The sequence below is a fragment of the Oncorhynchus clarkii genome, chromosome 13, assembly GCF_045791955.1.
Source record: "Oncorhynchus clarkii lewisi isolate Uvic-CL-2024 chromosome 13, UVic_Ocla_1.0, whole genome shotgun sequence".
Lineage (NCBI taxonomy): Eukaryota > Metazoa > Chordata > Actinopteri > Salmoniformes > Salmonidae > Oncorhynchus > Oncorhynchus clarkii.
The window spans coordinates 37,107,649-37,121,986 of record NC_092159.1 but is presented as its reverse complement, the minus strand read 5'-3'; the positions used below and the strand labels follow the sequence as shown (position 1 = coordinate 37,121,986).

General features: G+C 44.9%; 1 protein-coding gene across 1 annotated transcript in view; it reads left to right on the top strand.

Moving 5' to 3' along the window:
- The first annotated feature begins 754 nt into the window (after positions 1 to 754).
- The window catches only part of LOC139423924 (MAGUK p55 subfamily member 3-like), a 22,540-nt gene continuing 8,956 nt past the window's right edge, over positions 755 to 14,338 (top strand). Inside the window, exons 1-10 of the mRNA XM_071175570.1 lie at positions 755 to 813; positions 1,041 to 1,159; positions 4,975 to 5,052; positions 5,610 to 5,690; positions 7,534 to 7,671; positions 8,379 to 8,460; positions 9,657 to 9,742; positions 9,938 to 10,012; positions 12,260 to 12,456; positions 13,279 to 13,343. Coding sequence (XP_071031671.1) covers positions 777 to 813; positions 1,041 to 1,159; positions 4,975 to 5,052; positions 5,610 to 5,690; positions 7,534 to 7,671; positions 8,379 to 8,460; positions 9,657 to 9,742; positions 9,938 to 10,012; positions 12,260 to 12,456; positions 13,279 to 13,343 — 958 coding nt within the window. The 5' untranslated portion in view covers positions 755 to 776. The remainder of the gene's footprint in view (positions 814 to 1,040; positions 1,160 to 4,974; positions 5,053 to 5,609; positions 5,691 to 7,533; positions 7,672 to 8,378; positions 8,461 to 9,656; positions 9,743 to 9,937; positions 10,013 to 12,259; positions 12,457 to 13,278; positions 13,344 to 14,338) is intronic.

Sequence of the window (14,338 nt, the reverse complement as noted above, 5' to 3'; positions counted from 1 at the left end):
AGACTTGAGTGTAAAGGATGTGGTTATGTTGTTGGTGTTCGTAGGCAGACGAAGCAGAAAGGACAGATTCAGCAGACACGCACACTCACACGCACGCATGCGCACACACACACACACACACACACACACTCACTCACTCACATGCACACACTCACGCGCATGAACACACACACGCGCGCACGCGCATGCACACACACTCACACACACACACACACACACACACACACACACACACACATAAACAAAGCCTCCTTTGCCATGCCCTGGAGCCCACAGCACAGCGGACACGGTGCTAGCAGTCAATGTGATGAATGGTGCCCGGCTTAGAGAATGTATCACGCTACTTTACGTCTCTATCTTGTTAACACACACACACACACACACACACAAACACACACACACACACACACACACACACACACACACACACACTGAGGTGAGGTGAGGCGTTGGCTGGTTACTGTAAGTCTAAGACGCAGGCTAGAACCTGTCTATAAAGGATGTACTGGCATCCTTAAGAGTCTACCGCTCCCAGCACATCTGTTCCACACACACAAACACACACACACGGAGGTACACACATCATTAGAGTATGCAGTACTTTTAGGATCCCCTAAAACTGTCTGCGAAGCCCTTAAACAGTTTTCACCCAGTGACATTCTCTTCAGGAATAACACAGTGTGTATGAGATGAAGAGACCTAAAGTATGAGTATGTGACTAATTTTCATCCATTTTCTATCCTCCTCTCTGCCAGGCCTCGCCTTTTTGCTGACCCATGAAAGAAGCCATGCCGGTCCTCTCAGCAGGCACAGGTAAAAATAAATACACCACACATGCTGCAAACTTTATGGATCAAAATCCCAGGCTTACTAGATAGCTCAGTTGGCCAGGGCAGCGGGTTTTGACTGAAAATCTCTTTGGATAAAAGTGTCTGCTAAACGGTATCTGTTATTATATATTACATTACTCGGTCCGATCTGAGGATGTAAACAAAAACGGATCCCAGTTCCTTCACCCTCCCTCCTCTCCTCCTCCACAGGCCTGCACGAGACTCTGGCCCTTCTGACGTCCCAGCTGCGTCCTGATGCCAACCACAAGGAGGACATGGTCTTCCTCAAAGACGTCTTCAGTGAGAAGAGCCTGGGCTACCTCATGAAGGTACGCATAAGACTGGGTAGCAGGGGCGCACCTTTTGTTTTAGAAGTGGGGGGGACATATATATATATATATACACACAGTGGGGCAAAAGAGTATTTAGTTAGCCACCAATTGTGCAAGTTCTCCCACTTAAAAAGATGAGAGAGGCCTGTAATTGTCTTCATAGGTACACTTCAACTATGACAGACAAAATGAGAAGAAAAAAAATCCAGAAAATCACATTGTAGGATTTTTAATTAATTTATTTGCAAATTATGGTGGAAAATAAGTATTTGGTCACCTACAAACAAGCAAGATTTCTGGCTCTCACAGACCTGTAACTTATTCTTTCAGAGGCTCCTCTGTCCTCCACTCGTTACCTGTATTAATGGCACCTGTTTGAACTTGTTATCAGTATAAAAGACACCTGTCCACAACCTCAAACAGTCACACTCCAAACTCCACTATGGCCAAGACCAAAGAGCTGTCAACAGACACCAGAAACAAAATTGTAGACCTGCACCAGGCTGGGAAGACTGAATCTGCAATAGGTAAGCAGCTTGGTTTGAAGAAATCAACTGTGGGAGCAATTATTAGGAAATGGAAGACATACAAGACCACTGATAATCTCCCTCGATCTGGGGCTCCACGCAAGATCTCACCCCGTGGGGTCAAAATGATTACAAGAACGGTGAGCAAAAATCCCAGAACCACACGGGGTGACCTAGTGAATGACCTGCAGAGAGCTGGGACCAAAGTAACAAAGCCTACCATCAGTAACACACTACGCCGCCAGGTACTCAAATCCTGCAGCGCCAGACGTGTCCCCCTGCTTAAGCCAGTACATGTCCAGGCCGGTCTGAATTTTGCTAGAGAGCATTTGGATGATCCAGAAGAAGATTGGGAGAATGTCATATGGTCAGATGAAACTAAAATATAACTTTTTGGTAAAAACTCAACTCGTCGTGTTTGGAGGACAAAGAATGCTGAGTTGCATCCAAAGAACACCATACCTACTGTGAAGTATGGGGGTGGAAAGATCATGCTTTGGTGCTGTTTTTCTTCAAAGGGACCAGGACGACTGATCTGTGTAAAGGAAATAATGAATGGGGCCATGTATCGTGAGATTTTGAGTGAAAATCTCCTTCCATCAGCAAGGGCATTGAAGATGAAACGTGGCTGGGTCTTTCAGCAAGACAAGGAACCCAAACACACCGCCCAGGCAACGAAGGAGTGGCTTCGTAAGAAGCTTTTCAAGGTCCTGGAGTGACCTAGCCAGTCTCCAGATCTCAACCGAATTAGAAAATCTTTGGAGGGAGTTGAAAGTCTGTGTTGCCCAGCAACAGCCCCAAAACATCACTGCTCTAGAGGAGATGGATGGAGGAATGGGCCAAAATACCAGCAACAGTGTGTGAAAACCTTGTGAAGACTTACAGAAAACGTTTGACCTCTGTCATTGCCAACAAAAGGTATTTAAGTATTGAGAGAAACTTTTGTTATTGGCCAAATACTTATTTTCCACCATAATTTGCAAATAAATTCATTAAAAATCCTACAATGTGATTTTCTGGATTTTTTTTCTCATTTTTTCTCATTGATGAAAATTACAGGCCTCTCTCATCTTTTTAAGTGGGAGAACTTGCACAATTGGTGGCTGACTGTGTGTATATGTGTGTGTATATATATATATATATATATATATATATATATACACACACAGTACCAGTCAAAAGTTTGGACACACCTACTCATTCAAGAGTTTTTCTTAATTTTTTTACTATTTTCTACATTGTAGAATAATAGTGAATACATCAAAACTATGAAATAACACATATGGAATCATGTAGTAACCCAACAAGTGTTAAACACTTTCCCTTGATGACAGCTTTGCACACTTCGCATTCTCTCAACCAGCTTCACGAGGAATGCTTTTCCAACAGTCTTGAAGGAGTTCCCACATATGCTGAGCAATTGTTGGCTGCTTTTCCTTCACTCTGCGGTCCAACTCATCCAAAACCATCTCAATTGGGTTGATGTCGGTGATTGTGGAGGCCGGATCATCTGATGCAGCACTCCATCACTCTCTCTCTTGGTCAAATAACCCTTACACAGCCTGGAGGTGTGTTTTGGGTCATTGTCCTGTTGAAAAAAAAAACTAAGCGCAAACCAGATGGGACGGCGTATCGCTGCAGAATGCTGTGGTAGCTGTGCTAGTTAAGTGTGCCTTGAATTCTAAATAAATCACAGACAGTGTCACCAGCAAAGCTCCTCCACACCATCACACCTCCTCCTCCATGCTTCACGGTGGGAACCACACATGCGGGGATCCTCCGTTTACCCACACCGCGTCTCACAAATACACGGCAGTTGGAACCAAAAATCTCCAAATTGGACTCTGGAGCATAGGACAAAGTTCCTAATCAGACCGAAGGACAGATATCCACTGGTATAATGTCTATTGCTTGTGTTTCTTGGCCCAAGCAAGTCTCTTCTTATTATTGGTGTCCTTTAGTAGTGGTTTCTTTGCATCAAATCGACCATGAAGCCCTGATTCACACAGTCTCCTCTGAACAGTTGATGTTGAGATGTGTCTGTTACTTGAACTCTGTGAAGCATTTATTTGGCCTGCAATTTCTGAGGCTGGTAACTCCAATGAACTTATCCTCTGCAGCAGAGGCAACTCAGGAGAGCCAGTTTCATCATAGCGCTTGATGGTTTTTGCAACTGCATTTGAAGAAACTTTCAATGTTCTTGAAATTTTCTGCATTGACTGACCTTCATGTCTTAAAGTAATGATGGACTGTCGTTTCTCTTTGCTTATTTGAGCTGTTCTTGCCATATATATCTTCTGTATACTGTACCACCCCTAACTTGTCACAACAAAAAACTCATTAGAAAGGCCGGAACCTAGAAAGTAACCTAGAGAGGAACCAGGCTCTGAGGGGTGGCCAGTACTCTTCTGGATGTGCCGGGTGGAGATTGTAACAGAACATGGCCAAGATGTTCGAATGTTCATAGATGACCAGCAGGGTCAAATAATAATAATCACAGTGGTTGTAGAGGATGCAACAGGTCAGCACCTCCGGAGTAAATGTCAATTGGCTTTTCATAGCCGATCATTCAGAGTATCTCTACCGCTCCTGCTGTCTCTAGAGAGTTGAAAACAGCAGGTCTGGGACCAGGGAGCACGTCCGGTGAACAGGTCAGGGTTCCATAGCCGCAGGCAGAACAGTTGAAACTGGAGCAGCAGCTCATGAAGTTTCTTGAGCGAATGCCAAGAGTGTGCAAAGCTATTATCAAGGCAAAGGGTGGCTACTTTGAAGAATCTCAAATATAAAATTTGTTTTTGTTTGTTTAACACTTTTTTGGTTACTACATGATTCCATATGTGTAATTTCATGGTTTTGATGTCTTCACTATTATTCTACAATGTAGAAAATAATACAAATAAAGAAACCCTTGAATGAGTAGGTCCAAACTGTGTCCAAACTTTTGACTGGTACTGTATATATATATATATTTATTTTATCCAGTTGGATAAACACTCCAAACAGCCTACCTGACCGCTCGGAGGTGTCCACATGGTCCTAAAGCACATTGTTGCCTCTTTAGTATTACATTCCAATTGTAAAACTGGGGGGACCAAAATACAAATTCAGAATGTGGGGGAGGCATGTCCCCACCGTCCCCAGTGAAAGTTGCGCCCCTGCTGGGTGGCAATGTTGCCAATGTTAATGGAAGTTATGGTACACTTATGTTGTTTAATTTGTGTATGTGTGCGTGCGTGTGTGTGTTTGACCTCCCTGACCTCTCCTGTGATTGGCTGCGTGTTGCAGATCCATGAGAGGCTGAGACAGTACGAGCGCCAGAGTCCTACACCTGTCCTTCACAGTGCCGCCTCCTTGGCTGAGGATGTAAGTTCAACAACGCACACACACACACACACACACAAACAAGGAACACACACACCACACACACTACCAAAGTGTGAAGCACCCGTCCAATAGAGTCAGTCCCAGTGTGTTTGCTGAGACAGGAGCGGTAGATGCAGGTAGTAAGGTATGGAGATTTATAAGGTTACAGTGCGGTAATGTGTTGTGGTCTGAAATTGCTGATTCATCTAAACACTAATGAGACTCTCTCCACATCCTGCCTCTCCTCTCTCTCCTCACGCCAGTTAAGTGGGAAAATGCTGAGCCGTAGCTCCTGGCTGCTTTTTCTCCTGTGTGTGTATTTGTGTGTGCAAGCACACTCTGTTTATTGCTGCTTTAGGCAACAGCCGTGCAACTCTACAGTATATCTATATTTGTGGATTCTATTCCAGACTATTACTGCTAATAGTCTGCTACACTTTCAGTATATATCTGCTACATTTTTCAGTTATATCCCAAGCCCACACTGTTGGACACACAGTTTTATACCAGGTCAGAGGTCATGGTCTGACTGACAGCTCTATTGTGATTGGCGGCAGGTGGCAGAGGAGCTGCTGAGTGGACCAATGAGTGTTGAGGAGAAGGAACTCCTACAGCTGTTGACGTCCCCCCATCTCAAGGTAAACAAAAACACCCAATACACACAGAGAGACCTGGTACTGGAAGGTGGGGCTATTCATGTATCCATTTGTATTGGATCGCTCAATCTGTCAATCTCTATGTACACTAAGTATACAAACGTGTTCCTAATGTTTGGTACACTCAGTGGTGGGAAAAGTACCCAGTTGTCATACTTGAGTAAAAGTAAAGATACCTTTAATAGAAAATGACTCAAGTAAAAGTAAAAGTGAATGTCACCCAGTAAAATACTACTTGAGTAAGTCTCAAAGTTGTAAATATACTTAAGTATCAAGTAAAGTAAATCTAATTGCTCAAATGTACTTAAGTATAAATCATTTCAAATTCCTTATATTAAGCAAAGCAGTAGGCCACATTTTAAATTTTATTTATGGATAGCCAGGGGCAAGCTCCAACTCAGACATAATTTGCAAACACAGCATGTGTTTAGTGAGTCCCTGTAACGATGTATGCCGAGAGTCGGAAGGAGCAAGTTCAGGGAGTGAATACATTTAATAAATAAACAAACATGAACAAAAAAAGAAACAGACACAATAACGCCTGGGGACGGAACCAAAGGGAGTGACATAAATAGGGCAGGTAATCAAGGAGGTGATGAAGTCCAGGTGAGTGTCAATAAGTGCTGGTGCGTGTAATAATCAACAGTCTGGTGACCCAGAGGCGGGACCCCTCGGGGGATCCAATCTTGCTACCTTACAGTTAATTAGTCCAACGCAATAAAGACCTGCCCCTCTCTAAGTTGCTAGCTAGCATTAAACTTATTTTATCAAAAACAATCAATCATGATCACTAGTTAACTACACATGGTTGATGATATTACTAGATAGTATCTAGCGTGTCCTGCGTTGCATATAATCTGACTGAGCATACAAGTATCTAAGTATCTGACTGAGCGGTGGTAGGCAGAAGCAGGCCCGTAAACATTCTTTCAAACAGCACTTTCATGCGTTTTACCAGCAGCTCTTCGTTGTGCGTCAAGCATTGCGCTGTTTATGACTTCAAGCCTATCAACTCCCGAGATGAGGCTGGTGTAACCGAAGTGAAATGGCTAGCTAGTTAGCGCGCGCTAATAGCGTTTCAAACGTCACTCGCTCTGAGCCTTCCAGTAGTTGTTCCCCTTCCTCTGCATGGGTAACACTGCTTCGAGGGTTGCTGTTGTCGTTGTGTTGCTGGTTCGAGCCCAGGGAGGAGCGAGGAGAGGGACGGAAGCTATACTGTTACACTGGCAATACTAAAGTACCTACAAGAACATCCAATAGTCAAAGGTTAATGAAATACAAATGGTATAGAGGGAAATAGTCATATAATTCCTATAATAACTACAACCTAAAACTTCTTACCTGGGAATATTGAAGACTCATGTTAAAAGGAACCACCAGCTTTCATATGTTCTCATGTTCTGAGCAAGGAACTGAAACGTTAGCTTTCTTACATAGCACATATTGCACTTTTACTTTCTTCTCCAACACTTTGTTTTTGCATTATTTAAACCAAATTGAACATGTTTCATTATTTACTTGAGGTTAAATTGATTTTATTGAGGTATTATATTAAGTTAAAATAAGTGTTCATTCAGTATTGTTGTAATTGTCATTATTACAAAAAAAAACAATCGGCCAATTAATCGGTATCAGCTTTTTTGGTCCTCCAATAATCGGTATCGACGTTGAAAAATCATAATCGGTCGACCTCGAGTACAGATAGACCAAAAAACTACTTAAGTAGTACTTTAAAGTATTTTTACTTAAGTACTTCACACCACTGCTCAGAATGCAGTTCTGCAATTCTAACATTAATCCTTCTCTCTCTGTCATCTCCCATCAGGCCGTTTTATCAGTTCATGACACGGTTGCCCAGAAGAACTTTGACCCCGTGTTGCCACCGCTGCCTGACGACTTCGAGGATGAGCTGGAGGAGGAGTCAGTGAAGATTGTCAGACTGGTCAAGAACAAGGAACCACTGGTGAGTCATTGTAACAGAGAGGATGACAGAGAGAAGAGATAAAATTGTAGAGGATGGGAGGGTGAGGGGATGAGGAGATATAGGGATGGGGGAAGTGGGACTGGGGCTGTGTTTGATTGATTGATTGTAAAGAAAACAAAATAATACAAGAAAAGAGGAAGGAACAGAAAGAATAGATGGGAAGAATTTATTTATTTATTTATCAGTTATTTTACCAGGTAAGTTGACTGAGAACACGTTCTCATTTGCAGCAACGACCTGGGGAATAGTTACAGGGAAAAGGAGGGGGATGAAAGAGCCAAATGTAAACTGGGGATTATTAGGTGACCGTGATGGTTTGAGGGCCAGATTGGGAATTTAGCCAGGACACTGGGGTTAACACCCCTACTCGTACGATAAGTTCCATGGGATCTTTAATGACCTCAGATGGTCAGGACACCCGTTTAACATCCCGTCCGAAAGACGGCACCCTACCTGTCACTGCCCTGGGGCATTGGGATAAAAAAAAATAGACCAGAGGAAAGAGTGCCTCCTACTGGCCCTCCAACACCACTTCCAGCAGCATCTGGTCTCCCATCCAGGAACTGACCAGGACCAACCCTGCTTAGCTTCAGAAGCAAGCCAGCAGTGGTATGCAGGGTGGTATGCTGCTGGCAAATGAGGATACAATTCCGGGGCGAGGAAACATCCATCTCTCTCTGTTCCAGGGGGCCACCATCAGACGGGATGAGACCACAGGGTCTGTGATCGTGGCACGCATCATGAGGGGCGGGGCTGCAGACCGGAGTGGTGAGTGATTCAGTCCCATGCTGTCCCTCTCTGTGTCTGGTCTTAACCCATACTGTCTGACACATCCTGATTAATCATCCCCTTCCTCTGTAACTTGCACAGACAAGACACTAAGCAAATTTTTGTTGGTCTGTCAAATGAGATCTATGGACTGCACAGATAATATTACCAGACATAATATGTCTGAAAGCATGGCTAACCGAGACGATGTAACTTAGACAAATAATCAGAGTTCTGTATATTAATGGCCTTCTATGCAGCAGTATACTGTAGCCTAAAGTACGTCAGTGGATATACATTTTAATGGTAACATCCTGTATAGAATCTGCAGCTGGGAGATTCCCGAGATGTTGCAGAGATGAAAGCAGCAGCGTAGTGAGAGACAATGGTAGACAGAGAGACAGACAGATGAGGACCTCCGTCGTTATCAGGCTGTTTGAAGCTGGGTTCTGTCTGAGAGCCAATCACATATCACACATTACACACTCTCTCCAACGAGCTGACCACTGCTGTTACCATGGAAATACCATCTACAGATGTGCGTGTCTTTAGTATGTTTGGTGTGTGTGTGTGTGGGGGGGGGGGGGGGGGGGGGGGTCAATAGAAAAAGGGGCATTACCATCTGTCTGTTTCTCTGTACGGTACATTATGTGCTTATATGCCTGTCTGTTTCCTCATAGCATCCCTCTCTCCCTCTCTGCCCTCCCTCCCTCGCTCTTTCTCCCTCTCTCCCTTTCTCCCTCCCCTTCTCCCTCTCTGCCCTCCCTCTCTGCCCTCCCTCCTTCTCTCTCCGGTAATGAGATGAATTGATCCTATCGCTCATCCCTCTTTGTCAGGTTTCACTGTTGTGACTGCAGTAGATCATGACTGAGGAGAGTGATACCACCACTCCCAAGCCCTATTGTCCATATCTCATCCCAGTTAATAGTGGTATGATTGATATAGTACACCTGCTACTGATACAGTGCTGTGCAATATCTCCTCGATACACGATCTGGTGTGCAACCCAAATGGCACCCTAATCCCTATACAGTCCACTACTTTTGACCAGATTCTATAGGTCCTGGTCAAAAGGAGTGCCCTATATAGGGAATAGGGTGCCATTTAGGGAATAAGGTGCCATTTGGAACACAGGCATTGATCTCTACTACAGCTCGCCTGTTGTCTCCCCTCACCACCTCCTCCCCTCCATCCAGGACTGGTCCATGTAGGAGACGAGCTGCGGGAGGTCAACGGCATCTCCATCATTCACAAGAGACCTGATGAGATCAGTCAGCTTCTGGTGAGACTAGAGTAGAATACTTTATGTCTTCCTATTATTTTAGACCACTAGCTCCTGCAGCGCTGTTTTCTTTTGATTTCTGTTGGCAATACATGCCGTATCAACTCTGTCGGGAAGATACAGGAGCTGAAACTGTGCTCAAATTGTATTTCTGTGAAGCTAACATCCTGCTCCTCTCTGTGTCTTGCCGTTCAGTCCCAGTCTCAGGGCTCCATCACCCTGAAGATAATCCCAGCCGTTAAGGAGGAGGACCGCCTGAAGGAGAGCAAGGTGAGGAACACAACGGTCTGGGGACGCTCAGTACAGACAAACACAGACTCCAGCTGCTCTGGAATGGAGCAAGGGTCATAATACGACCTGGGCTCAGGCTCACACATACAGTTGGAGAGTCAATGGCAGATGAATTAAAACAGTTGGTGCCAAATGCACTGAGATGTGTAGGTGTAATTTGAGACGAGTTTCAGACACACTACGTGACCCAAAAGTATGTGGACACCTGCTCGTCGAACATCTCATTTCCCCCCTTTGCCGCTTAAACAACCTCCACTCTTCTGGGAGGCTTTAAAGTAGATGTTGGAACATTGTTGCAAGGACTTGCATCCATTCAGCCACAAGAGCATTAGTTAAGTCGGGCACTGATTTTGGGCGATTGGGCCTGGCTTGCGGTTCTAATTCATCCTAAATGTGTTTGATGAGGTTGAGTTAAAGGCTCTGTGCAGGCCAGTCAAGTTCTTCCACACCAATCTCGACAAACCATTTCTGTATGGACCTTGCTTTTTGCATGGGGCATTGTCATGCTGAAAGGAAACAGCCTTCCCCAAATTCTTTGCCACAAAATTGGAAGTACAGAATTTTCTAGGATGTCATTGAATGCTGTAGCGTTAAGATCTCCTTAAACTGGAACTAAGGGGCCTAGCCCGAACCATGAAAAACAGCCCCAGACCATTATTCCTCCTCCACCAAACTTTACAGTTGGCACTATGCATTGGGGCATATAGCGTTCTCCTGGCATCCACCAAACCCAGATTCGTCCATCGGACTGCCAGATGGTGAAGCGAGGTTCATCACTCCAGAGAACGCGTTTCCACAGCTCCAGAGTCAAATGGCGGTGAGCTTTACACCACTCCAGCCGTCTCTTGGCATTGCGCTTGGTGATCTTAGGCTTGTGTGCAGCTGCTTGGCCATGGAAACCCATTTCATGACCCGCCCGACAAACAGCAAAAATTTGACGAACTGACTTGTTGGAAAGGTGGCATCCTATGTGGCATCCTATGACAGTGCCACGTTGAAAGTCACAGAGCTCTTCAGTAAGAGAATGGAGAACTGTATCTGAATGCGGTGCCTCGGATGAAATAAGCCGCCGTTTTTCATTATCATTGGAGAAAAAGCTCCAAACTGCGGAGGACGGCAGAGAGAGGGATGGTGGGATTTGTGTGAAGCATAAACACAATCAGAGGTTCAAGCACTCGCCCTAATCAGCAGGTTAGGAAGAGTACACAGCCATTCTAGGAGGCACTCTGCCACAAATGTGCTCATTTGATCTTTTCCTGCTCCGAACAGCGTGGTGGCGAGTCGATCTGCAAGTCTGATCTAGGCAAGCAGTGAGGAGCGCACATAACAATACAGGCTCCAGACATCACAAGCCAGCAAAAAGAAACTCATGAAACAAGTTACACACTCATGAAACACATAAACACACAACCTCGGGTGATGGATAGCTGTCGGCTATATTAGCCACGACTTACCGTTCTTTGCGCAGCTTCAAATGTCGAACAAGGTTGGAAATTGTTGCGCCTCCGTCTGCAATTTTTTTCCCGCATGTTTTGCAAATTGCAAATCCGTTTTTTGTTGATACGGCGTCGTCTTCAAATCCGAAAATAATAATTGTGGGTATCATCTTTCCAAGGGCTCCGTCTGAATTCCCCCGCCCACGTTCCTCTGCACTGCCACGCACAACTTTTTCTCAGCTGGCACAATTTGATTGGCTACTGTCCGATTCAAACTGTAATCCGTTAAATGAAGAGTTGATGCGTTGCACACTTTTTTAAATAGCATAATTTTAAATATTTGGGCTTGGGGAGGGTATCAAGTCAGGTCGAGTCATAAGGATCAGGTCCAAGTCAAGTCACGAGACATTGGTGTCAAAGTCGAGTTGCAAGTCATCATATTCCTGACTCGAGTCCAAGTCATGTGACTCGAGTCCACACCTCTGATATGTAGTGTATGTTGTATGCACATGTTCTTCATGCACACACACAGGAACATATCTATTCAAATCTATTTACAAAAGCATCACTTTCCCTCTCTCTAGGTTGAGGTGATCTGTCAATTATTTTCTATACATACCTTGTGTATTTCTGAGATGGTTTAACAGTTTGTGTGTGTGTGTGTGTGTGTGTGTGTGTGTGTGTGTGTGTGTGTGTGTGTGTGTGTGTGTGTGTGTGTGTGTGTGTGTGTGTGTGTGTGTGTGTGTGTGTGTGTGTGTGTGTGTGTGTGTGTGTGTGTGTGGTCTCTCAGGTCTACATGAGGGCCCTGTTTGACTACATCCCTGCTGATGACAAGGCCACGCCCTGTCAGGAGGCGGGACTTCCCTTCAAGCGAGGTGACATCCTGCAGGTGGTAACTCAGGACGACCCCACCTGGTGGCAGGCCAAACGGGTGGGCGACAGCAACCTCCGGGCTGGACTCATCCCCTCCAAACTCTTCCAGGAGAGGTGAGACTATAGGCAGAGAGGCCCATGGACAGGTGTTAGCTCATAGCTCAGAGAAGAGTCTTAAGTACAATATGAAAATGATCCGATCAAGCCTAGTTTTTGTACTGTACTGTGTCACATGATGCCTCTTATGCATATACTGTAGGACTCTTATATTAGGCGCAGTATGTGGACTGAATTGTTTTCAAAACAGTGCAGGTATCATCATAGAGCTGTCTCTATCTGTTCCATACTCATGTGCTCCACTTTCAGTTAAATCAAGTATCAGAGCAGCTTGGATCTTAACACATGGACCTAAACATAGGCTGGGATGGGAACAGTCCATTATGTCAGTGTCATAATCCCTCAATAGGATGGATATGTAAACGTGTTTGGGTGCTCTGCATTGGGGGTATAAACACACCCAAGCCCCAACCCACTGCCCACTCTGTATTCATCTTAGCTAAGCAGGGGGGAGTGATACCAGCGGCTGCAGCCTGATTGCGGACACACACACACACACACACACACACACACACTCAAACACTCACACTGTGTTGGATTAATCATGGTGGCTGAAATACAGAGAGGGGAACCTCAGCCAAGCCATGGGTTTAATCTCTCATACTAGCTTTGCTCCTTTTCACTGATAACACATACGAGGCAGGGGTCACATGTGTTATATCTCTCTTGTCTCTCTCATGTCCTAATCTTCTCTTTCAATCTCTTTGCCTCCCTCCTTCACTGCCTCTTTTCCTCCTATCTCTGTTCATCTCTCTGACACTGCCATGCTCTCTCTCTTATTTCCTCTCTCTTTCTGTCCCCTTCTGTACATTTTCTCAGACGGCTGGCTTACCGGATAAAAACGGGCACACTTCCGAACCCTAAATCCCCTAAAAATCCTACCTGTAAGTGTCCACAAAAAAGGTGCTATCTAGAACCTTAAAGGGATAACCCTTGGAAGAACCTTTTATGGTTGCAAGTAGAACCCTTTTGGTTCCGGGTAGAACCCTGTTGGGATCCATGAAGAACCATTTCTACAGAGGGTTGAACATGGAACCAAAAAGGGTTCTACCTGGAACCAAAAAGGTTTATCCTATAGGGACAGCCAAAGAACTCTTTTGGAACCCTTTTTTCTAAGAGTGTACAGATATACAGACACGTGGTTCGCTGTTGTACTCAATATCAAACTGAAGCTCAAAGCATATCTTCTGAAGTATAACGTCTTTGTCAGTGATGGTTCATGTTCGTTTTTTACAAGATGTAGATTTCCCCCCCAGATAGATGTGTTGATGTTGACATTTATTTACCCTTTTTTGCTGGTGATTGGTGTCCTCGGGAGTATTAGTATTAGACTGTTTATTCTCTGCTGTCATTCGGATGTGTTTTGAAAAGGGACGAGAGAGAAAGAGAGAGAGGGGAGGGGGGGGGGGGGAGAGAGAGACCGCTTTGGGAGTGGGGAGAAGAGGGGGAGGGATCACAAAGATATGAATTAATCTTTCATGTCTGGTCCATCTGGCCGGTGAGCACAAAGTGTATCTCTATGGTGAGAGAGACTACAACAGACTAGAACCAATTAACAGGATGAGTGTGTAACAATGTCAATTTTGTCCACTCTGTCTCTCTCCTGCTGCTCTATGTTGTGGGGTAATAGTATTGGGTATGTCTGAATAGAAGTGGCCAGGTGAGTGTTTAATGAGAGCGGTGGCGCTTCGTGGTCCATAATCCACAGGCGATCCGATTAGGTCTGAGCCCCAGGGAGACAACAAGAGCTTAGCAATATGTCAGCTAGCCGGCTATACCATGGAGGCCCATGTCTGTGTGGACTCTCTCTCTCTACCATTCTCTCTCTACCTGTCTCTACCCCTATCTCTCTCTTTTTTCTCTCTTTTCTCTCTCCTCT